This window comes from Phocoena phocoena, chromosome 3 (genome assembly GCF_963924675.1).
Source record: "Phocoena phocoena chromosome 3, mPhoPho1.1, whole genome shotgun sequence".
Taxonomy (NCBI): domain Eukaryota; kingdom Metazoa; phylum Chordata; class Mammalia; order Artiodactyla; family Phocoenidae; genus Phocoena; species Phocoena phocoena.
Genome location: NC_089221.1, coordinates 160,610,323 through 160,636,104, shown reverse-complemented (window position 1 = coordinate 160,636,104; position 25,782 = coordinate 160,610,323). Strand labels below are relative to the sequence as shown.

General features: G+C 43.0%; 1 protein-coding gene across 1 annotated transcript in view; it reads right to left on the bottom strand.

Moving 5' to 3' along the window:
* Positions 1-3,577: 3,577 nt before the first annotated feature.
* The window catches only part of NWD1 (NACHT and WD repeat domain containing 1), a 74,662-nt gene continuing 52,457 nt past the window's right edge, over positions 3,578-25,782 (bottom strand). Inside the window, 9 exon segments of the mRNA XM_065875086.1 lie at positions 3,578-3,656; positions 3,658-3,874; positions 5,437-5,542; positions 7,691-7,905; positions 7,908-8,237; positions 9,852-10,010; positions 10,013-10,127; positions 11,825-11,979; positions 23,429-23,520. Coding sequence (XP_065731158.1) covers positions 3,578-3,656; positions 3,658-3,874; positions 5,437-5,542; positions 7,691-7,905; positions 7,908-8,237; positions 9,852-10,010; positions 10,013-10,127; positions 11,825-11,979; positions 23,429-23,520 — 1,468 coding nt within the window.

Genomic DNA, 25,782 nt, shown 5'->3' with positions numbered 1-25,782 from the left:
GGTGATCACGTGTCTTGATTTCCCAGTGACTGAAGGGTTATCAGGACATGGGCCTTTCACTTTTAACTGGGATAGTCCCCTATAAACAGGGTCACCATGATCACCCTACTTCTTATTTTTACCTTATGTCCTTCTTATTCCTCTGATCTATTTGATTTGCTTACCATGAATATGTATTATTATTATTTACATAACTACCTAATAAAGAAACTGATTTCTCATCAAAAACAAATTTATGATAAATAGTCCTGGAGACGTAATGTACAGTATGGTGACTATAGTTAATAATACTCTATTGTATATTTGAAAGTTGCAGGAGAATACGTCTTAAAAGTTCTTATCAAAAAAAGAATGAAATAATGCCATTTGCAGCAACATGGTTGGACATAGAGATTATCAAACTAAGTGAAGTAAGCCAGACAGAGAAAGACAAATATTATATGGTATTGCTGATATGTGGAATCTAAAAAAAACGATACAAATGAACTTATATACAAAAACAGAAATAGACCCAGAGACATATAAAACAAACTTATGGGGGCTTCCCTGGTGGTGCAGTGGTTAAGAATCCGCCTGCCAATGCAGGGGACATGGGTTCGAGCCCTGGTCTGGGAAAGATCCCACATGCCGTGGAGCAACTCAGCCCATGTGCTACAACTACCGAGCCTGCTCTCTGGAGCCCGCAAGCCACAGCTACTGAGCCCACACACCACAACTACTGAAGCCTGCATGCCTAGAGCCTGTGCTCTGCAACAAGAGAGGCCACTGCAATGAGAAGCCCACGCACCACAACGAAGAGTAGCTCCTACTTGCTGCAACTAGAGAAAGGCTGTGCATAACAATGAAGACCCAATGCAGCCAAAAAATAAAAATTAATTAATTAATTGAAAAAATAAGTAAATAAAACAAACTTACGGTTACCAAAGGGGAAAGGAAGGGGAAGGATAAATTAGGAGTTTGGGATTAACATGTACACACTACTATGTATAAAATAGGTAACCAACAAGGACCTACTGTATAGCACAGGGAACTATACTCAATATTTTGTAATATTCTATAAGAGAAAATAATCTGAAAAAGTGTGTGTGTGTGTATGTGTGTGTGTGTGTGTGTGTGTGTATACATACATATGAACCACTTTGCAGTACACCTGAAATTAACATAGGTAATGTATAAGTATAGTTGCAAATCAACTACACTTCAATTAAAAGCAAAGTTCTTATCAGAAGAAAAAAATTGTAACTATGTGCAGTGATGGACATTAACTAGACTTACTGTGATCATTTCACAATACATACAAATATCAAATCATTATGTTGTACACCTGAGACTAATATAATGTTATGTTACTTATACCTCACTTTTAAAAGGATTCTCTAGAATTTAATATAAATTAATTCCTGCTGCAACTAGAGGGGCTGTATATTCCAATTGCCTTGGGACAGTCCAGTTTATTGTAGTTGTCCTAGAGTACTTGTTAAGAGCATTCCTTTTCACTCTCTAGAGGTGTCCCAGTTTGGATAGTGTGTTAATATAGTCCTGTTCACACAATAACCACGCTCTCACTCTGGCTCCACCATGGCTGGGGGACTTCAAACAAGTGCTTGTCAAACATTCATAGCAGCCAAACGCCTTCTCAAATGAAAACTCACTACAAAAACCCCAATGTAAGCAACAATTGGGAGTAGCATTTTATTCGTAAAAATTTCTTTCCTATGTTCAAATTAGTGTTTACGTACAAAGCAGTTGATTCTCACTGAGGCTGTTGTGATGGACACACACATTTTAAGCCAGAAGTTGTAGCTGAAATCTTAGTCACATCCACTTTATTTCCACATTGGGTAAACCCCAGATTCACAGAAGACATGGTGGCAAAGAGTAGCTATTTTTTCAAGGGCTCCTTTCACAATCTAAGTTAAATGGATATGGCAGGAGAATCCTACGTTAGTTATGTCCAACACCTTAAAAAACTGCTACCCAACATGTATTTTAAAATTACAGTTATAAAATATTTTTTAATGGAATTTGATGCTAAGTAATGTTCGCAGAACTGTCAAAGCCCTCATTGGAACACTCGTTTGAGAAACAACTGAATGAGAGTCAGGTCACATGCAGCTCAAAAGCTTCTGTTTCTAAGGTTGTTTTTTCTGAAACTCTTATCTGGAATCCAATGGTGGGGGGAAGGAAGGAATAGCACCTTGAAGGTTTGGACTCTACTATCCATATAGCAAAAGGCCCAGAAGCAAGTGGGGCTTTTAGAAGGCTGCAGGCAAAGAAGAAAGAACCATTTAAGTGGAGCGCAAACAGTTGGACTGTTGAACTTGCACAAGGCAGAAGTGGTCCAAAAGCACAGCAGGGAGATGTCGGTAACTTTTTCCATCTGCTTCCAAGAGCCTCCAGTTTTTAAGATTAAAAGTATCATTATTCTCAAAGTGCGGGAGCCAGGGAGTAGAGGTGGAAGAATGATAACAGGTTTACTGTTTTAATGCCAAGTTGGGTCATGAGTCAGCTCAGGAACTAGAGACATGGGCCAAATGTGCCTATAAGTGTAAATTTGAACCAATTGTCAACTTTAAAAAATGAGAACGTTTCTCACAAAAGTTTGGATTTCTGGCTTTACTTATGACAACAGGAAGCTCTGGCACCAGTAGGCTGCTTTCCCCATGGTGATTCTGGGGTAGAGTCAAGGTACTTGTGTCTACCCAAGACACAGCAGTGCCCTCCATATTCCCATTGTCACTATCACGCTCTGCTGGTCACCCAGGTGCACAGCAATTGTCTAGATTACTCGTTGGCCCCTGTGGGCATTTGAATGTGCCACCCATGGAATTGATATTTGTGCTTCTAAGTCTAAAATTAAAGTGAGGTGGTCCCAATAATAATTGGGACAGGAAGGCTCTGGGCTTTCATTTCTCAGAGTTCTTGCACCTCGGGCTCATGATTTTGAGCAAATCACAGCTACCTCTGCTAGGCTGTTTTTTCATCTCTGAAATGCATGCAGAAACTCCTGCCCTCCCTAACGTATGGGCTGTGGTAAGGATCAGACTATAGCACCTGGTGCTTTATAATCTATAAAGCTCTGTGGTCCACATTTGTGTTTTAGTTGGTCTCACATCCATCCATCCCCCCTTGACCTGCTACAAGCCCCTAGTTTCCCTGGGGAATAGCCTCTCCCCTTCTCAGTCTACATGGTTAGGTGGTGTTGACTCCATCCTCAGCCTGGATGGGCATGGGGTCAGGCCCACCAATCAGCGTGTTGCATTCTTCCCAGAGATAGCTTTGTGTTCCGGGATGGGTGTATGAGTTAATTGGGGCTAATAGACTTAGAACCAGAACTTTGGTTCAAACTGTTGGAAAAGGGAAACTCTCTTTTCTACTGAACTTTGCTGTCATGTTGCTAACTTGGGGGTGTTGGGTCTGTAAATGAAGCTGACAAGGAGGAGAAAAAAAACTGAAAGGTGGTAGGAAGCAAGGTCTGGGTCACATAATCGGAGGCTTTGGGTCCAGATATACATCAACACATACAGTCTTTTTGCTTCAGGTTGAATGGGGCTAACTCACTGGAGACACAGGGGGTTTACACTAGCAGGCAGACTTGTGAGCATTTGTTTGATTTAGATTCGTTTCCCTGGGCACTCCCTGATCTTGAGTCCTGCTCCTGCAGCAGCAACCGGCTCTTCTCTCTGCCTGGATTTGACCATCTACACTGCTTTTTTGAAGTTCTTGAGAGAGTCCTGTTGTGAGATTCTTGATGAAGGGCACTGGAAACGTTCACAGATGAGATAGCCATGTGTGGTGGGGGCAATGAAGCCATTGGAGGTTGGGATGATTCTGTTCACCACGGCATGGACAAACTGGATGGCCAGCAGTGTGCCTGTCGGGGGAAGTGGAGGGGAGGGTACAACTGATAAAAATGTGGCCACAGAGATCCAATCTCACACATTGAGAGTTGGCTGCACGGGGTCAAATCTCTGCTATGCCCCTTACTAGCTTAGGCATGAAAGCCAGCCTCTCAGAGTCCCTCTTGCTTCATCTGCAATATGCGAACAATAACTGAGCCTACCTGCTGAGGGGAATTCTGAAGATTTGAAGATGTCATGCATGTCAGGTGCTAACTATCAGTTTCAGCCAGAGCGAATTCAGTAAATATTATTATTGGAGGAGGAATGGGAAGACATGTTGTGAACCTGCACCGGATGGGCTTTTAAGGCCACAATCCACAGACCTCACCTTCTGAGCCATCATCTTTTGGCCAGGCATCTTTGTTACTCTGTATTAGACTACAATGTATTAGATTATAATGTATTCAATTATAATGATGCAATCACAATGTTTTCAGTTATACTGTATTCGATTACAGTGTATTCAACTCTACCTGATATTCACTCAGCCACTTACTTGCTTTGTGACCTTGGGAAAGTTCCTTAATCACTCTGAACTTCAGCTCTTCATTTGTCAGATGGAGATAACAATAGCTCCTAAACCCCTGCCAGTGTCATAAGGGTTCCTTTCTCTACAGCAGAATGTGACAGAGGTGACCATGGGGACCAGGCAGACCAGCTTGAAACCACAGCCCACCCCATCTCTCAGAGCCTCAAATTTTGTAAAGTGGTGATGCCTATTGAGAGAATTAAATGGCATGGTGACAGTACCCAGGACACAAGAAATGTTAACTCCTGTTACTATGTCCTTAGTGTAATATTGAACAGAGTGAGAGATGTGAGGTTTTCAAAGTGGTTGATCTTAAGATGCCCCAAACATTTACAGGGTCTAAGGAAAGAGAATGAATGAAGGTCAACATCCTATAAGATACAACATGTGAACATTGCAAATCTAGCTAATAAACTATTAAATGAAACATGTTCTATCCTTCTATGCTGATGGATGTACCTCCAGAACCACCTGGAAGATCAGGTTTGGGTTGAGGATTCTTGGGCTCCTCAGTTACATACCAGAATGTAATGGTGTGGGAGAGCCCAGCTGTCTGTGGCTTGCCCGCTTCTCTTCCCACATCCAGCTCCATCTTATATCCCTAGAGGTCTCAGACACATACATGTGAACCCCCCAACCTAGCTCACACTTCCAGACTCCATGCACACCACTCCAAGACCACCCTCCAAGTCTGGGGGTGTATACACAAGAGGCACAGCCTACTTTCAGAAAGATAGAGCTGGGGAAGAGGCCTGCACAGGCCCTAAAGAGGGCTCCTGGGCAGGTGGGGAGGGTGTTCTGGAGTTCTAGGTACCCAGAGCATGGGTCTAGAGGAGGAGGTAAGCTCCCATTGGGTCTGTCCCCTGAGCCTGCAGATACTTCTCTAAGCAGAGGGACCCAGCTAGGGGAGGCTGGAGTGGGGCCCTCTAATGGCCAGGATCCAGAACAGAGTCATTTCATTTCCAGATCTAAGCTCAGTCCTACCTGCAAAGCAAAATGACTCACCATCCAGCACACTCCAGACGATTAGGGAGCGATCTTTCAAGCCTGCGTAGACGTACTTGTCATCCTTGGAGAAGCAAGCACATTGGACTCCTCTACAGTAAGAACTCTGCTGAAAAAGGTAATGTGATCTTGATTTCAGACTGAAAGACACCTAGGAGTGCAGCCTCAAGGCACTCGTATGGGAAGCCAGACTTATAGGCACCTTTTGAGAGATGGATCAAGTTAAAACCTGGAAAGATGGGTAGCATCGATATTCCCAGGACCAAAACACGTCTTCAAAGAGATTGGATTGAGAGGATTAGTGACATTTTGCACTGGAGAATGGGAATTATAGGGTTTAATTTCTTAAATGACCTTGGTTATACAAGTATTAGCTCCAATTGTATTTAATTAAAAGCTATATGCTAAATGCAATTTGGGATCCTAGAACAGAAAAAGAGAATTCACTGAAAAACATATGATCCCAATAAAGTTGATAGCTAATGATATTTTTCCCATGTTACTTTCTTAGTTTTGACAAAGGTACTCTAGTTGCATAAGATGTTAATATCAGGGGAAGCTGGGTGAGGGGTAGGTAAATGGGAACATTTGCACTATCTTCACAACTTAATCTGTAAATCTAAAATCATTCCAGGGACTTTCCTGGTGGTCCAGTGGTTGGGATTTCACCTTCCAATGCGGGGGGTGTGGGTTCGATCCCTGCTTGGGGAGCTAAGGTCCTACATGCCTTGCAGCCAAGAAACCAAGACATGTAACAGAAGCAATGTTGTAACAAATTTGATAAAGACTTTAAAAAATGGTCCCCATAAAAAAAAAATCTCAGAAAAAAATCATTCCAAATTAAGTTTTATTTTTTTAAAAAAACCAAAAAGCTAGGTGTATTTAACTGCTGTGGTAACATTTCCCATCTCAACGAGGCAAAAGATTACTTACATCTGAGCCTTATAGTGGCTTCATAAAAATAAATGTCAAGTGGGATGAAGGCTTTTTAAGACAAAACTACACATATTCTGTTCTCTTAGTTACAAGATCGTCTCCCTTAGTTTATTAACAATTTTTATATCTTGCAACCTAAGGTATAATCTTTGTTCTCCATCTGAGAAACTGGAATAATAGCAACAACCTTACAAGATTGTTGTGAGGATTAAATTATAGAATGATATTTTAATATGTATATTTTGCATAATTACATAATGTGAATTTGTAAATATATAATACAGCTCTTAATCATATTGATACAAAAATTATAACCCCTTACGAGATGGACAGTGCAAACTGTCTTAGACATTTTGTACGAAAAGAAGTCACCAGTTTCCCTTTTCAGAGCCTTCACAGTTGCTGTTCCTTCTGCCTAGAATGCTGTTCCACAAGACTTATCTGACCTTCTTAAATAGCAGCCCTTGCCCATCTCTACCTCTCTTTATCTTGCCCTATTTTTCTTCAAAGCTCTTGCTGCACCCCAACCATCATGTATTTCCTGCTTTGTTTTTGTTTTTGTTTTGGCGGTACGCGGGCCTCCCACTGCTGTGGCCTCTCCCACTGCGGAGCACAGGCTCCGGACGCGCAGGCTCAGCGGCCATGGCTCACGGGCCCAGCTGCTCCGCGGCATGTGGGATCCTCCCAGACGGGGGCACGAACCCGTATCCCCTGCATCGGCAGGTGGACTCTCAACCACTGTGCCACCAGGGAAGCCCTGCTGCTTTGTTTTTATTTCACAGACATTTAGTGGTCAAGAGCTCTCTTAGGGACAGGGGCCACCTAAGTGAACAAAACACACAAAAATCCTGCCTTCCCAGAGCTCACAGTGTCTCCCCTACTAGAATGTGCCTCCAAGAGGTGGGACACTGTCTGCCCTGGTCACAGCTACTTCCTCGGCACTAGAAAGAGCCCGGCATAGGTTGTACAATCAAAACATTTGGGTGAAAGAAAGGCCAGTCAGGATTAGGGTGAGAAGAGTGAGGCAGGGCTGTGCCAGTGCAGGATTTGATCCTGTCTTTATTTTAAATATTGATATTTTGTTCTTTGTGGATTTTTGCATTTATTTTGATTTTTTTAAACACTGCACTAAAATATCTCTCTGGATGGCCAAGGATTTTGGCACCCCCTTAAACCATGTTCTAGAGGCGAGGACTTCTCACTTGACTCACCATAGCCCCGACCCTGGTTGGTGGCACCTGGCATGCACTTAATAAATGTGTCATCAGTTTTCTAATGCCAGAACCTAGTGTGTACGTGGTGGGGATGGGCTACTCACCGTGTAGCTCATCTCAAATTTCCACTTGCATGCCTGAAGGTCCCAGAGACACAGCAGGGCTTCCTCGGACCCACTGACTGCCAGCTGCTCTTTGTGGCTGACCTTCACACAGGTGACTTGGCTCCCGTGGGCCTCCAGAAGGAACACCTTGGAATTCTCACATTCATAAAGGAAGAGGTCTCTTTTGGTCATGCCATAGATCACGCGGTAGTCAGAACAGCGACGCTTGCTATGGTGTCAGGCAGCTGGCTATAGAAGCTGTAGGTTGGCCTGTCGATGACTGGTCAAGGGTCCCCGGGGCTGGTGTCCAGCACCAGGACAATGTTGTCATAGGCGATGGCCAGGTGTCCCTCGTCCTTACTAAGGGCCATGCAGTTGACGGCTTTCTGGGCTTCTGGAGGAGGGATGCACATCACATCCTGTCTGGAATTCAGTGGGAACACCAGGACGATCCCCAAAACGAGGCCGGTGAAAAGGAGATTGGCCTGCTCAGCGACCTCCAGACACCTGACCTCATTAGAGGTGTCCAGGGCATCTTGCTTCCCGCCTGCCATGGGAAGAAGACTGGATCAAGACCAGATCACAGGGGTGCCGGTTCCAAATTTTAAGGATTTTAAAAAATGCTTACATTACCCATCCTCTTCAACTTGGCTACTGCCAGTTTCCCTGCTTCCACTCTTGCCTGCCAATCATCCAAGCTTTAAAAAATGAAAATTGCAGCATCTCACTGCCTTGCCTAACACCCTCCGAAGACTTCTCACTCCCCTCAGAACAGAACAAATGTACATGCCTTTCCCTGGTGTTCATGGCCTCACGTGATCTCTCATCCCAAATGTTTCCTTTTACCAACTTCTGTAAGGGACAGGAGAGTAATATTTTTACCTTGTAGGCTGTATACTCTCTGCTGTAACCCCTTAACCTTGCTGGTGTAGCCCCCAAAGCAGCCCAAAATACTATGTAAACAAATGGGTGTGTCTAGATTTGGCCCTTGGTCTGTAGTTTGCTGACTCCTGTCTCATCGCCCTCCACCCTGCTCTATTTCTTTGCATCTTGCTCTGCCCCATAACTAGCAGGCAAGCACCTCAAAATTTGTAACCTCATCTGTCTTGTTCACTGCTAACTCCCAGAGCTCAGCCGCGAGGCTAGTGCTAAACAAATGTCTGTCAAATCCAGACATGAACCTGAGAGCAAATTTCTTTTCTCGTATTATTTTATCATTAATGAGGAATTTCTACACCTCCACCCACCCAGTGGGGATTGAGCAGATACTATTGGTGACATGCCCAGACCCCCTTTACCGGTCAGTTCACCCAGATCCGAGGCCTCCTAGAGCCATTGATTGAAGGAAGCACCTCATTTGGAAATGCCTGGGGGCTGTGCCCACCACCCAGGATTGCACCAGGCCAAGGACAGCCTGATATGGGAGTGAAAAGGCCGGCCCCCTTGCTTCAAGATGGGACAACTGTGAAGTACAGTTCACAGTCCAGGGCTCCTCATGGGGTCAGGCTGAGCCCACCTCCATGCTCAGTCCTGCCCCTGCCCAGCTTCCTTTCTCCCTCCTGGGAGCTCCCCTCTATACACTATTTGTGCAAATATCCCCATCAGGAGCCCTACCTCCAGGGAAGCCTCAACTGAAACAGGAATTGACCACCAGATAATCGATTACTATATGCTGGAAATTTATAAAATCAGGTCCTGTTTTCTATTAGCCACTTTTAACCTAACTGGAGTGGGGTGTCGTGGACTGAATGTTTGTGTCCCATCCCAAAATTCATGTTGAAGTCCTAACCCAGAATGTGATGGTATTAGGAGGTGGGGCCTTTGGAAGGTGATTAGATCATGAGGGTGGAGCCCCCGTGAATGGGATTGGTGCTCTTATCAGAGGAGACATGAGAGCTTGCTTCTTTCTCTGCTCTCTGCCATGTGAGGATGCAATGAGAATGTGTCCGTCTGCGAACCAGGAAGTGGGATCTCAACAGACACCAATCTGCCAGTGCCTTGATCTCAGACTTTCCAGCCTCTAGAACCATGAGAAATAAGTGTCTGCTGTTTAATCTGCCCCCCTCTCCATTGATGGTGTTTTGTTATAAGAGCCCAAACAGACCTAGACAGGGGCTTCAGTTCTTACCCACACAAATGACTGTGCTTATATCTTACAAACCTTCTGCCAGGTCTCAAATGGTGACTTTGGTTTTGTCCCCAATTTTAGGGAAGTAAACATAGCTTCCAATGTGTGACACTGCAGTGAGGCCAGTGCGGTCTAGAAATGAGGTAGAGGTCCTTGGCTTCTGAGCATGGGTGAGATCCCAGACTTTAAAGATGAGGACCAATGGGAAGCAGATGCCACCAACGGCCCACCCCGAGTCAGCAGGCTCACGGGGGCCCCAATGCCTTCCAAGACGTCTTCCAGACTCCACTGCTCTGATAGACTCCACACCTGAGGACGGAAGCAGAGGGGCAGAGCTGACTTCTTATGCTGCCGTAGCTCAGAAGCAGGCTTAAGTTCATCTGTCCACCTAAAGTAAACTTTTAGGCTCTAGCTCGAGGGCCTTCACATCTCCTCACCCCGTCAAACTTCCTTACATCTCACTAATCAGCTACCATAGCAGTTCTCAAAGTGTGTTCCAGGGAAACCCTGGAAGGTACCCCGCTGGGTGGTTCTGCAAAAGAGGGTTTTCAGGGAGTTCTGCAAAAGCAGAATTATTTTCACAATAATTTAAGAAGTCACTTGCCTTCTTCCACCCTCTTACTCTCATAAGTAACCAGTGGAGTCTTCCAGAAGCTATGGGACATGTTTATCACAACAGATAGGAGAATGCAGAATCAAATATGACACTTCTTCTAGTAAGCCAGACAAGAAAGAGGCATGCCAAAATGTTGAAACGATGACACCCTTCTCACGACTTTTTTGTTGTTTTCAGAAAACATACGTTTTTTCATAAGAGTATTTATTATGTTGACATGTTATGTTAATGAATTAATGCAGAAGTATTTTTAGATTTTGTCATTTAAAAATTGTAATATGGGACTTCCCTGGTGGCGCAGTGGTTAAGAATCTGCCTGCCAATTCAGGGGACACAGGTTTGATCCTTGGTCCAGAAAGATCCCACATACCAGGAGCAACTAAGTCCATGTGCCACAACTACTGAGCCTGTGTAACGCAACTATTGAAGCCCGCATGCCTAGAGCCCATGTTCTGCGGCAAGAGAAGCCACCACAATGAGAAGCCCACGCACTGCAATGAAGAGTAGCCCCCGCTCACCGCAACTAGAGAAAGCCTGCGCACAGCAATGAAGAACCAATGCAGCCAAAAATAAATAAATAAATAAATTTATAAAAATAAAAAAGTAAAATAAAAATTGTAATATGGCAATTATCAATAGATACTAAATGCAAGACAGGATTTGGAAAATGGCATTTGGGGGAAAACTAGTGAAATAGAATCAAAGCCTGTAGATGAGTTAATAATACTGTCCCAACGTGAATTTCTTGGTTTTGGTAATGGGATCAATGTGATATGAGATGTTAACATTGGGGGCAGCTGGATAAAGAGTAGATATCTATATCTATATCTATTCTATATATCTATATCTATATCTATCTATCTATCTATATATATATGCCCTCTGTGCTCTGTTTGCAACTCTTCTGTAAATCCTAAAACCATTCCAAAATAGATAATTTGTTAAAAAATATATGAATCATATTGATATAACCCAGATAAATGAAAGCTCCTTGAGGATTCTCAATAATTTTTAAAAATCTAAAGAGGTCCTAAGACCAGAATGTTGGAAAATTATCACATGCTTTTCTCCCTAGCTTGGAGAACTTTGAGCTTAACAGGAATTTTCCTCCCCTCTACATATCCCTGCTCCACTCTGAAGGCCAAAATCTTCCCAGTATTTCAAGTTTAGTGGGAATGCTATAACCTTCATTGAATATTTTGGTAATTCCCCTCAGGTCTGTCTCTGGGTCCCAGGAGACACCCCCATATCTGGCCCAATGACCTGCTCTGTTTTGCCCACACTCGTTTTTACAGGTTTCTGTATTTTGAAGCCAAAAGATCCCTAAAGAATCATACTTTCTATTCCGGAGGTGGAGGTGAGGATGATGGGACATGCATCTCCCCCTTACCTGAATGAGTGCATCCTGGGACCCAGTGACAATCAGATTGTTTTCAGGACCAGAAATGGCCATCTCCACCATGTCTTCATGTTCAAGGTCGGTGACCATGAATCGATGAAACCCCTGTGAGTCTGCCGAGAATATCCGGATGGATCTTCCAAAACCTAAAACGGCAAAGACAGGGATTACATGTTTCACTCCTTGAGGAGCTTGAGAGTAATTCAATTCAATCAACAAAGATTGTTTTGGAGCACCTACTACGTGCAGGTGGAAAGAATACAGGGGTGAAAAAGATAGGCAAGGCCCCCATCCTCACAGCACCTACAGTTGGGGGGATGGGGGCACAACAGTGATCAATAATCTCTCAGAAAACAGTGAAGTTATTTTTTAAAATTTACTTTATTTATTTATTTTCGGTTCCATTGGGTCTTCGTTGCTGCACAAGGGCCTTCTATAGTTTTAGTGAGCGAGGGCTACTATTCATTGCAGTGTGCAGGCTTCTCATTGCGGTGGCTTCTCTTGTTGTGGAGCATGGGCTCTAGGCACGTGGGCTTCAGTAGTTACAGCACACGGGCTCAAGTAGTTGTGGCTCACGGGCTCTAGAGAACAGGGTCAGTAGTTGTGGCACACGGGCTTAGTTGCTCCATGTCATGTAGGATCTTACTGGACAAGGGATCAAACCCGTGTCCCCTGCTTGGCAGGTGGATTCTTAGTCACTGTGCCACCAGGGAAGCCCAGTAAAGTTATTTATTATCACAAGACTATGAGAGGGCAGGTTCTGCCTGTTTGGGTGGCTTCTGGTCTCCCAGAACCCACCACAAAGCTGGGCACAGAGTAATATGTTTTGAAGATGGAAGGAAGGGTGGGAGGGCAGGAGGAAGGAAGGAAAATAAAATGATTACAGTTTGTGAAAAGGGCAATGAAGTCAGGGACTGGATGCCATGAGAAAAAAGGACATAGAAACACATAGAGTGGAGAAGGCAACGTGAAGACGGAGGCAGAGACTGGAGGACGTGGCCACAAGCCAAAAAATCCTGGCAGAAGCTGGAAGAGGCAGGAAAGAAAAAAAAAGGTACTTCTGGCACACGACCCGCCACCATCATCTTGAATCCAGGTGTTGGTGCTGATGTTTCACACTAGGAACTCCAGTCTTAAGTGTTGGGTGCAAGGACTCTGCATGCGGCACCCTCTGAGCAAGCGGAACTAGACCAAGCACAAAGAAAAGAACAAGTGGCAGCACAACAGAGTGGTTCAGAAATGCTGATGGATGCTGGAGCCACATGGCTGGCTTGATATCACAGCTGGACATTACTTACAGGACGTGTGATGTTGGGCAGCTACTTGGCTCATCTAATCTTCAAGCAGCCCTATGTCTTCCTATCCTGCCAACTGAAAGCAGCCAATGAGGATGAAGCTGGGTGTTATCGAGTGCCTCTTCATGCTGGGCTTATACTAGGTGCATTATCTAGTTTAACCTTCTTGGCAACTCTGTAAGAATTCCAAGGTTTTTGCATAAGCAATCTTATTACCCACCAGTAGTGCGCAAAACTGTCAAAGTGAAGCAGAGAGGGACCTTCAAGATGGCAGAGGAGTAAGATGTGGAGATCACCTTCCTCCCCACAAATACATCAGAAATACATCTACAAGTGGAACAACTCCTACAGAACAGCTACTGAATGCTGGCAGAAGACCCCAGACTTCCCAAAAGCCGTGTGACTGACAGGGTCTTGCTGCTCCGGCTGGGTGTCAGGCCTGTGCCACTGAGGTGGGAGAGCCGAGTTCAGGACATTGGCCCACCAGAGACCTCCCAGCTCCACGTAATATCAAATGGTGAAAGCTCTCTCAGAGATCTCCATCTCAATGCTAAGACCCAGCTCCACTCAACAACCAGCAAGCTACAGTGCTGGACACCTTATGCCAAACAACTAGCAAGACAGGAACACAACCCCACACGTTAGCAGAGAGGCTGCCTAAAATCATCATAAGGTCACAGACACTGCAAAACACACCACCAGACGCGGTCCCACCCACCAGAAAGACAAGATCCAGCCTCATCCACCAGAACACAGGCACCAGTCCCCTCCACCAGGAAGCCTACACAACCCACTGAACCAACCTTAACCGCTGGGGGCAGACACCAAAAACAACAGGAACTACAAACCTGTAGCCTGCGAAAAGGAGACCCAAACACAGTAAGTAAAGCAAAATGAGAAGTCAGAGAAACACACAGAAGATGAAGGAGCAAGGTAAAAACCCACCAGACCAAACACATGAAGAGGAAACAGGCCGTGTACCTGAAAAAGAATTCAGAGTAATTGACAGTAAAGATAATCCCAAATCTTGGAACTAGAATGGAGAAAATACAAGAAACGTTTAACAAGGACCTAGAAGAACTAAAGAGCAAACAAACAATGATGAACAACACAATAAATGAAATTTAAAATTCTCTAGAAGGAATCAGTAGCAGAATAACTGAGGCAGAAGAACGGATAAGTGACCTGGAAGATAAAATAGTGGAAATAACTACTGCAGAGCAGAATAAAGAATTAAAAGAATTGAGGACAGTCTCAGAGACCTCTGGGACAACATTAAACGCACCAACATTCAAATTATAAGGGTCCCAGAAGAAGAAGAGAAAAAGAAAGGGACTGAGAAAATATTTGAAGACATTATAGTTGAAAATTTCCCTAATATGGGAAAGGAAATAGTCAATCAAGTCCAGGAAGCACAGAAAGTCCCATACAGGATAAATCCAAGGAGAAACACGCCAAGACACATATTAATAAAACTATCAAAAATTGAATACAATGAAAAAATATTAAAAGCAGCAAGGGAAAAACAATAAATAACATACAAGGCAATCACCATAAAGTCAGCAGCTGATCTTTCAGCAGAAACTCTGCAAGCCAAGAGGGAATGGCAGGACATAATTAAAGTGATGAAAGCGAAAAACCTACAACCAAAATTACTCTACCCAGTAAGGATCTCATTCAGATTCAAAGGAGAGATTAAAACATTTACAGACAAGCAAAAGCTAAGAGAATTCAGCACCACAAAAACAGCTTTACAACAAATGCTAAAGGAACTTCTCTAGGCAGGAAACACAAGAGAAGGAAAAGACCTCCAATAGCAAACCCCAAACAATTAAGAAAATGGTAATAGGAACATACATATCGATAATTACCTTAAATGTAAATGGATTAAATGTTCCTACCAAAAGACACAGACTGGATGAATGAATACAACAACAAGACCTGTATATATGCTGTCTACAAGAGACCCTCCTCAGACCTAGGGACACATACAGACTGAAAGTGTGGGGATGGAAAAGATATCCCATGCAAATGGAAATCAAAAGAAAGCTGGAGTAGCAATTCTCATATCAGACAAAATAGACTTTAAAATAAATACTATTACAAGAGACAAAGAAGGACACTACATAATGATCAAGGGATCGATCCAAGAAGAAGATATAACAATTGTAAATATTTATGCACCCAACATAGGAGCAACTCAATACATAAGGCAAATACTAACAGCCATAAAAGGGGAAATCAACAGTAACACAATCATAGTAGAGGACTTTAGCACCCCACTTTCACCAATGGACAGATCATCCAAAATGAAAATAAATAAGGAAACAAGCTTTAAATGATACATTAAACAAGATGGACTTAATTGATATTTATAGGACATTCCATCCAAAAACAACAGAATACACTTTCTTCTCAAGTGCTTATGGAACATTCTCCAGGATAGATCATATCTTGGGTCACAAATCAAGCCTTGGTAAATTTAAGAAAATTGAAATCGTATCAAGTATCTTTTCTGACCACAATGCTATGAGACTAGATATCAATTACAGGAAAAAAAATCTGTAAAAAATACAAACACATGGAGGCCAAACAATACACTACTTAATAACCAAGAGGCCACTGAAGAAATCAAAGAGGAAACCAAAAAATACCTAGAGACCAATGACAATGAAAACACGATGACCCAAAACCTATGTGAAACAGCAAAAGCAGTTCTAAGAGGGAAGTTTATAGCAATACAATCCTACCTCAAGAAACAAGAAACATCTCAAATAAACAACCTAACCTTACACCTAAAGCAATTAGAGAAAGAAGAACAAAAAAATCCCAAAGTTAGCAGAAGGAAAGAAATCATAAAGATCACATCAGAAATAAATGAAAAAGAAATGAAGGAAATGATAGCAAAGATCAATAAAACTAAAAGCTGTTCTTTGAGAAGATAAACAAAATTGATAAACTGTTAGCCAGACTCATCAAGGAAAAAAGGGAGAAGACTCCAATCAACAGAATTAGAAATGAAAAAGGAGAAATAACAACTGACTGCAGAAATACACAGGATCATGAGAGATTACTACAAGCAACTATATGCCAATAAAATGGACAACCTGGAAGGAATGGACAAATTCTTAGAAAAGCACAACCTTCCAAGACTGAACCAGGAAGAAATAGAAAATATAAACAGACCAATCACAAGCACTGAAATTGAGACTGTGATTAAAAATCTTCCTACAAACAAAAGTCCAGGACCAGATGGCTTCACAGGAGAATTCTATCAAACATTTAAAGAAGAGCTAACACCTATCCTTCTCAAACCCTTCCAAAATATAGCAGAGGGAGGAACACTCCCAAACTCATTCTACAAGGCAACCATCACCCTGATACCAAAACCAGACAAGATGTCACAAAGAAAGAAAACTACAAGCCAATATCCCTGATGAACGTAGATGCAAAAATCCTCAACAAAATACTAGCAAACAGAATCCAACAGCACATTAAAAGGATCATACACCATGATTAAGTGAGGTTTATCCCAGGAATGCAAGGATTCTTTAATATATGCAAATCAATCAACGTGATACACCATATTAAAAACTTGAAGGAGAAAAACCATATGAATATCTCAATAGATGCGGAAAAAGGTTTCAACAAAATTCAACATGCATTTATGATAAAAATCCTCCAGAAAGTAGGCATAGAGGGAACTTAACTCAACGTAATAAAGGCCGTATATGACAAACCCACAGCCAACATCGTTCTCAGTGGTGAAAAACTGAAACCATTTCCTCTAAGATCAGGAACAAGACAAGGTTGTCCACTCTCACCACTATTACTCAACATAGTTTTGGAAGTTTTAGCCACAGCAATCAGAGAAGAAAAGAAATAAAAGGAATCCAAATTGGAAAAGAAGAAGTAAAGCTGTCACTATTTGCAGATGACATGATACTATACATAGAGGATCATAAAGATGCTACCAGAAAACTATTAGAGCTAATCAATGAATTTGGTAGAGTAGCGGGATACAAAATGAATGCACAAAATGAATGCATTCCTATACACTAATGAGGAAAAATTTGAAAGAGAAATTAAGGAAACACTCCCACTTACCACTGCAATAAAAAGAATAAAATACCTAAGAATAAACCTACCTAGGGAGACAAAAGACCTGTATGCAGAAACCTCTAAGACACTGATGAAAGAAATTAAAAATGATACAAACAGATGGAGAGATATACCATGTTTCTGGATTGGAAGAATCAACATTGTGAAAATGACGATACTACCCAAAGCAATCTACAGATTCAATGCAATCCCTATCAAACCACCAATGGCATTTTCCACAGAACTAAAATAAAAAATTTCACAATTTGTATGGAAACACAAAAGACCCCGAATAGCCAAAGCAATCTTGAGAAAGAAAAACGGAGCTGGAGGAATCAGGCTCCCGGACTTCAGACTATACTACAAAGCTACAGTAATCAAGACAGTATGGTACTGGCACAAAAACAGAAATATAGATCAATGGAACAGGATAGAAAGCTCAGAGATAAACCCATGCACATATGGTCACCTTATTTTTGATAAAGGAGGCAAGAATATACAATGAAGAAAAGACAGCCTCTTCAGTAAGTGGTGTTGGGAAAACTGGACAGCTACATGTAAAAGAATGAAATTAGAACACTCCCTAACACCATACACAAAAATAAACTCAAAATGGATTAAAGACCTAAATGTAACGCCAGACACTGTAAAACTCTTAGAGGAAGACTTAGGCAGAATGCTCTATGACATAAATCACAGCAAGATCCTTTTTGACCCACCTCCTAGAGAAATGGAAATAAAAACAAAAATAAACAAATGGGACCTAATGAAACTTAAAAGCTTTTGCACAGCAAAGGAAACCATAAACAAGATGAAAAGACAACCCTCAGAATGGGAGAAAATATTTGCAAATGTAGCAACTGGCAAAGGATTAATCTCCAAAATATACAAGCAGCTCATGCAGCTCAATATCAAAAGAACAAACAGCCCAATCCAAAAACGGGCTGAAGACCTCAATAGACATTTCTCCGAAGAAGATATACAGATCGCTAACAAACACATGAAAGGATGCTCAACATCAGTAATCATTAGAGAAATGCAAATCAAAACTACAATGAGATATCACCTCACACCAGTCAGAATGGCCATCATCAAAAAATCTACAAACAATAAATGCTAGAGAGGGTGTGGAGAAAAGGGAACCCTCTTGCACTGTTGGTGAGAATGTAAGTTGATACAGCCACTATGGAGAACAGTACGGAGGTTCCTTAAAAAACTAAAAATAGAACTACCATAGGACCCAGCAATCCCACTACTGGGCATATACCCTGAGGAAACCATAATTCAAAAAGAGTCATGTACCACAATGTTCGTTGCAGCTCTATTTACAATAGCCAGGACATGGAAGCAATGTAGGTGTCCATTGACAGATGAATGGATAAAGAAGATGTGGCACCTATATACAATGCAATATTACTCAGCCATAAAAAGAAATGAAATTGAGTTATATGTAGTGAGGTGGATGGACCTAGAGACTGTCATACAGAGTGAAGTAAGTCAGAAAGAGAAAAATAAATACTGTATGCTAACACATATACATGGAATCTAAAAAAAAATGGTTCTGAAGAACCTAGAGGCAGGACAGGAATAAAGATGCAGATGTAGAGAATGGGCTTGAGGACACAGGGAGGGGGAAAGTTAAGCTGGGATGAAGTAAGAGAGTGACATGGACATATATACACTACCACATGTAAAATAGATAGCTAGTGGGAAGCAGCCACATAGCACAGGGAGATCAGCTCAGTGCTCTGTGACCACCTAGAGGAGTGGGATGGGGGGGTGAGAGGGAGACTCAAGAGGAAGGAGATATGGAGATATATGTATATGTATAGCTGATTCACGCTTTTTTGTTTTTTTGGTTTTTTTTGCGGTACGCGGGCCTCTCACTGTTGTGGCCTCTCCCGTTGCGGAGCACAGGCTCCGGACGCGCAGGCTCAGCGGCCATGGCTCACGGGCCCAGCCGCTCCGCGGCATGTGGGATCCTCTCGGACTGGGGCACGAACCCGTGTCCCCTGCATCGGCAGGCGGACTGTCAACCACTGTGCCACCAGGGAAGCCCTGATTCATTTTGTTATAAAGCAGAAACTAACACAACATTGTAAAGCAATTATACTCCAATAAAGACGTTAAAAAAAAAAAAAGTACTTCTCTGAAGACTCTGGAGGGAGCCAGTCCTGCCAATGCCTTGCTTTCAGGCTTCTGGCCCCTAGAACAGTGAGTGAAGAAATTCTTGTTGTTTTAAGCCACCAGGTTTGTATGGTAATTTGTGACAGTACATTTATTTTGAGGTTAGAGAGATGAGGAAGTGGCAGGCACTGGAATAATGGGACTAGCATGGGACAACCAGGAGGTAGGAAAGGCCTGGTGTGTTTGAAGACCAGCATGGAGGCCAGTGCAGCTGTAGAAGAGTGAAGGAAGGGGAAGTGAGTGAGAGGAAGGGGTGCCAGATTTAGCAAAACAACAACTGCAACAACAACAGGACACCCAGTTAAATTGGAATTTCAGAGGAACAGTGAAATTTTCATGAGTATATCCCACAATGTTATGTGGGATATACTTATACTAAAAACTTGATTTGTTGTTTACCTGAAATTTAACTGAGTGTTCTGTATTTTATCTGGCAACCCTACCCAAGGGGACTTGTCCTCTTGTGTTCCAAATACTGTGTGAGTGAACGTTTTGTTGAGAGGACCCCTAGCAGCACAGGGAGGTGGGTGAAGGCCAGATTATGCACGGCCTTCCAGGCCCCATACAGGAGAGAGTGCAGGCCCTGCTTCTGCTCAGCCAGTAAATGCACCATGGGACACACCGCAGCAGCTGGCAGAGAAACTCAGCTGTTTGTGTGTTTATTGTTTTTTTGAGTGGGAAGGAAGCCGCCCCCTTACTTTATAAAAAGATCTCTGTGTCTGGAACACCACAGATGGCCTGCTAAGTCACGCATTTCCATTGGCACCGACAGCTCAGGTCTCGGTGTGGGTGCTGTGTTAGCATGATCTCATTCAAGTGGATACCCTGTGCTTTCCCAGGAGTTATTGCTGACAAGATAGGCAAGCCATCAATTCTTCCAGAGGTTCAGAAATAAAACATTGTCGGTAAATAAACAAACATTCAGCATCTTATTTGAGGCTGCAGAGTCAAGCCTGACTATGAATTCAAATCCCAGCCCCTCCACTTACAGCTGTGTGACCTCAAGCAAGTTACCTAACTTCTCTGTGCCTCAGTTTCCTCATCTATAAATGAGAATAATAAAAGTGCTTACCTCCCAGGGCTATTGGGGTATAAAGGAATTAACACATGTTAACTGTTTAGGATGGGTTCCAACACACTGTAAATACCCAAGTATTAACTACTGTTATTACAAGGTTAACTCTCTCACTGAGGAGTTATGGTATGAGGCTCTCTGCTGTGCACCTCACATGTGACATCTCAGTTTAGCCTCAAGACAATCCCTGGATCAAGTCAGGTCACTGAGGGTTGGGGGCTGAGTATGCCTTATGTCTCTCCATGCTCCCTGTGGAACTACTTTTATTGAATTCTGCTTGAATGATAGCCTCACATGGAAGGATGTTATGGATGAAACGTGTGTGGGAAACTGAAGAAATGCACCAAAATATCTGCTCTCCAAGGATATTTGCATTATACTCTTATGCAGTAAAGGATGAGCTCAGCAGGCCTGCGTCGTCCACACCCTGCACATGAAAGGTTTGGTCCTAGTCTGGCTCCTGGAAGGTGACCTCTGAGCCCTTGGAATGTCCTGCCTAAAAGGAGTATCTTTGTTACCCTGAGGCCTTGGGCCACACTGCGTGGTCTATGCTCAGAGCGTGATGTATGGTGGGAGCTTTGGGACATGCAGTATCAGCTTGACCTCAGGGGTGGGGCTGGTGATTAAAGTTAGCTGTGCAAGGATCAGCCTTGTCTACATGACCATCTACCAGTAAAAAGCCCGGACGCCAAGGCTGGGGTGAGATTTCCCGGTTGGCAGTATGCCATGGATGGTGTCATACATCATTGCTGGGTAAGTAAGCACTGCTTGCAAGACTCCACTGGAGGAGGACAAGCTCGTGCTTGGTCTCTCCTGGACTCTGCCCCGTGTGCCTCTTCCTTTTGCTGATTTTAATCTGTACCCTTTTGCTGCAATAAACTGTAACTGTGAATGTAACAGCTCTTCTGAGTTCTGTGAGCCCTAAAAAATCATCAGACCTGAAGATGATCTTGGGGACCCCTGATTCTATTTATCAATGAAATCCTTGCCTGATCTTAGCTGACTTAAGATTGAGGTACATCTTGCAAGCAAAGGTTGGTTCCCAAAACTGTGGATGGAAAAACTGCTGAGGCTCCTTCTTCTCACTGGATGCTGGAAAGAGCCGCACTTGAAACTCAACTGTAGCAGGTTTCTAGGTCACTGAGGTCCTCAATGCCTTTGGTCTCAGTCTTGATTCTATTTTGTGCCACCATGCTCATTTTCTTTTGTCTTCTGTTCCTGTTTCCCATGCTTATTTTATACACACTTAAGTCACTTGAAATTCTTTTGGAAACAGGATGGAGGGTATACATCATTCAACCTGCCGTCAGTCAATCTTAGAGGATAAGCATTTATCTACTGGACCTCTGCACTCTCCGATACGGTTGGCACAAGTCACACGTGGCTATTAATGAGGCTGGTCTCAAGAGATGAGCCATAAGTATAAAATACATGCTAGATATCAAAAACTTCACACAAGAATTTTAAAAGTAATGTGAAATATACCATTAAAATCATACTGATTTCATGTTGGTTTTTGGGGTCTATTGTATTAAATAAGATACATCATTAACACAAATGTCACCTGTTTCTTTTTACCTTTTTAACTAAGGTCAGGAGAAAATTCACAGTATAAATGTGGCTCACATTCGTAGTCTGCATTACTGGACAGTGCTGGTCTGAAGTGTCTTTGGCCCCTGGAAATGGCTTTGTAAAAATCAGACTGATTTAAGGGCAGTGAAAGTAATCTGTATGATACTATAACGATGGATATACATCATTATACATTTGTCCAGACCCACAGAATATGCAACACTAAGAGTGAACCATAATGTTAGCTCTGGAGTTTAAGTGAGGATGCTGTGTCAGTGTAGGTTCATCAGTTGTAACAAATTCACCACTCTGGTGGGCCATATTGAAAATGGGGGAGGCTGTGTGTGAGTGGGAGCACAGCCCCACACACGGGTATATGGAACTCTCCGTATCTTCTGTTTGGCTGTGAACCTAAAACTGCTCTAAAATTTTTTTCTTTAAAAAAAAATCGGGATGTGGAGCACCTGTTGGTCACCTCTACCAGGTAGCCTTCCCTGATTGCTTCAGACTAAGGAAAGGGAATCCTGTCACATGTTCCTATAGCCCCTGTTTCTTATCTTGTTTGTTTTTTTGTTTTGGTTTTTTTTTTTTTTTTGTGGTACGCGGGCCTCTCACTGTGTGGCCTCTCCCGTTGCAGAGCACAGGCTCCGGACGTGCAGGCTCAGCGGCCATGGCTCACGGGCCCAGCTGCTCCACGGCATGTGGGATCTTCCCGGACCGGGGCACGAACCCACGTCCCCTGCATCGGCAGGCGGACTCTCAACCACTGCGCCACAAGGGAAGCCCTGTTTCTTATCTTGACATAGCACCAACCAGTCTTTCTTGTGGCTGGAGTAGTGTGGGCTGAGTGTACCCTAACCTCTCACCCTACCTCCCTCTCTCCCTGTGATTCTCTGGCAGGAATAACCACTCCCATTTCCAAGATAATGGACCGGAAGCCCAGAAAGGTTCAGAGATTTATCCAGAACATGTGTTGGCAAACTACAACCCATGGGTGAAAATTGGCTGGTCCCCGATTTTTATATGTGAGCTAATAGTTTTTAAGTTTTTTACATGCTTGAAAAAACTAAAATAAGATTACTATTTCATAACACATGAAAATGGTATGAAATTCAAATTTCGGCATCCATGAAAGTTTTATTGGCACATAGCCATACTCACTTGAAATATCGTCCATGGAGGCTTTCGAATTACAAGGGCAGGGTTGGATAATTGTGACAGAGACAGGCAATGATGTTTATTTACTATGAGGCTCTTTGCAGAAAAAGTTTGCTGAGCCTCTTCCCCCTTTCCCCAAGCCCCTCTCCACTTCCAACCAAATCCGGAGTTGCCGCCTCAGGACTCCAAATGAGAGCTAACTGCTACCTGCAGCGAGAAGGGACTCATCTTCAGAGACCACCAGGAACCCCACGGCTTCTGGAAGCTTCTCCAGCAGGCTGTCTCCTTCGGAGGAAACCCGTGCAGAAGCAAGGATGCCCATCAAGCATTTCCACTGGGTTAAGCGTTCAGGGTCAAGAGCTTGCATTTGACGCAGGGCTCTGCCACTCACCAGCTCTGTGATCCTAAGCAAATTCCTTAGCCCCTGGCTGCCTCAGTTACCTCATCTGTTTAATGGGAGATGGTACCAGGACTGCCTCACAGAGCTATCGTGGTTAAGAAGTGCATAGGATGGTTCCCTCTGGCCCATAATCAGTCCTCCCAAAGTGGCAGCTACTATTATTATTGTTGACATTGTTGTCATAACCAACTCGGGGACCCAGAGAACATCCCAGCACTCTAGTTTTCTACCCCCAGAGGAGCTCTGAAGATCTCAAATAAGGTCGAAAGGTAGGTTGGAGCCAGGGGAGGGCAGCATCATTCTCCCCATTCCCGAGTTGCAGAAATGAACTGGTTTTGTTCAGATCTAAGAGGAAGGTTTGGGGTTTCTTTTTTTCCTTTCTTTCTTTTTTTTTTTTCTGCTTTTGTTTTTGTTTTAAGCAAGGGCTGGAGGAAGTCAATTTCTACATAGCTGTTGATGAAATAAAAATTATATTTTAATTTATAGTTTACAAAACTAATTTATATGTTAAGGCAGGACAAGAAAAAATTAAACATAAAATTCTCTCTCTGTGTTAGTTTGGGTATTCTCCTCCCCTAAGGTGCGGTGTGATTTGCATTACACGTTAATCAGAGCTCCTCAAAGATGGGAGTGCCTGCTCAACAGTAAACATCAATTTTTTCCCCCTTTCTTCTGACACTAGCAATGTAACTTCTTAAAAGAATAGTGTTCCTCTATGACATAAATCACAGCAAGATCCTTTTTGACCCACCTCCTAGAGAAATGGAAATAAAAACAAAAATAAACAAATGGGACCTAATGAAACTTAAAAGCTTTTGCACAGCAAAGGAAACCATAAACAAGATGAAAAGACAACCCTCAGAATGGGAGAAAATATTTGCAAATGAAGCAACTGACAAAGGATTAATCTCCAAAATTTACAAGCAGCTCATGCAGCTCAGTATCAAAAGAACAAACAACCCAATCCAAAAATGGGCAGAAGACCTAAGTAGACATTTCTCCAAAGAAGATATACAGATGGCCAACAAACACATGAAAGAATGCTCAACATCACTAATCATTAGAGAAATGCAAATCAAAACTACAATGAGGTATCACCTCACACCAGTCAGAATGGCCATCATCAAAAACAATCTAGAAACAGGGGCTTCCCTGATGGCGCAGTGGTTGAGAGTCCACCTGCCGATGCAGGGGACACGGGTTCGTGCCCCGGTCCGGGAGGATCCCACATGCCACAGAGCGGCTGGGCCCGTGAGCCATGGCCGCTGAGCCTGCGCGTCCAGAGCCTCTGCTCCACAACGGGAGAGGCCACAACAGTGAGAGGCCCGCGTACTACAAAAAAAAAAATCTAGAAACAATAAATGCTGGAGAGAGTGTGGAGAAAAGGGAATACTCTTGCACTGTTGGTGGGAATGTAAATTGATACAGCCACTATGGAGAACAGTATGGAAGTTCCTTAAAAACTAAAAATAGAACTACCATATGACCCAACAATCCCACTACTGGGCATATACCCTGAGGAACCATAATTCAAAAAGAGTCATGTACCAAAATGTTCGTTGCAGCTCTATTTACAATAGCCCGGACATGGAAGCAATGTAGGTGTCCAAATGGATAAAGAAGATGTGGCATGTATACACGATGGAATATTACTCAGCCATAAAAAGAAACGAAATTGAGTTATTGGTAGTGAGGTGGATGGACCTAGAGTCTGTCATACAGAGTGAAGTATGTCAGAAAGAGAAAAACAAATACCGTATGCTAACACATATATATGGAATCTAAGGGAAAAAAATAAGGTCATGAAGAACCTGGGGCAAGACAGGAATAAAGACACAGACCTACTAGAGAATGAACTTGAGGATATGGGGAGGGGGAAGGGTAAGCTGTGACAAAGTGAGAGAGTGGCATGGACATATATACACTACCAAACGTAAAATAGATAGCTAGTGAGAAGCAGCTGCATAGCACAGGGAAATCAGCTCGGTGGATTGTGACCACCTAGAGGGGTGGGCTAGGGAGGGTAGGAGGGAGGGAGACGCAAGAGGGAAGAGATATGGGAACATACGTATATGTATAACTGATTCGCTTTGTTATACAGCAGAAACTAACACACCGTTGTAAAGCAATTATACCCCAATAAAGATGTTAAAAAAAAAAA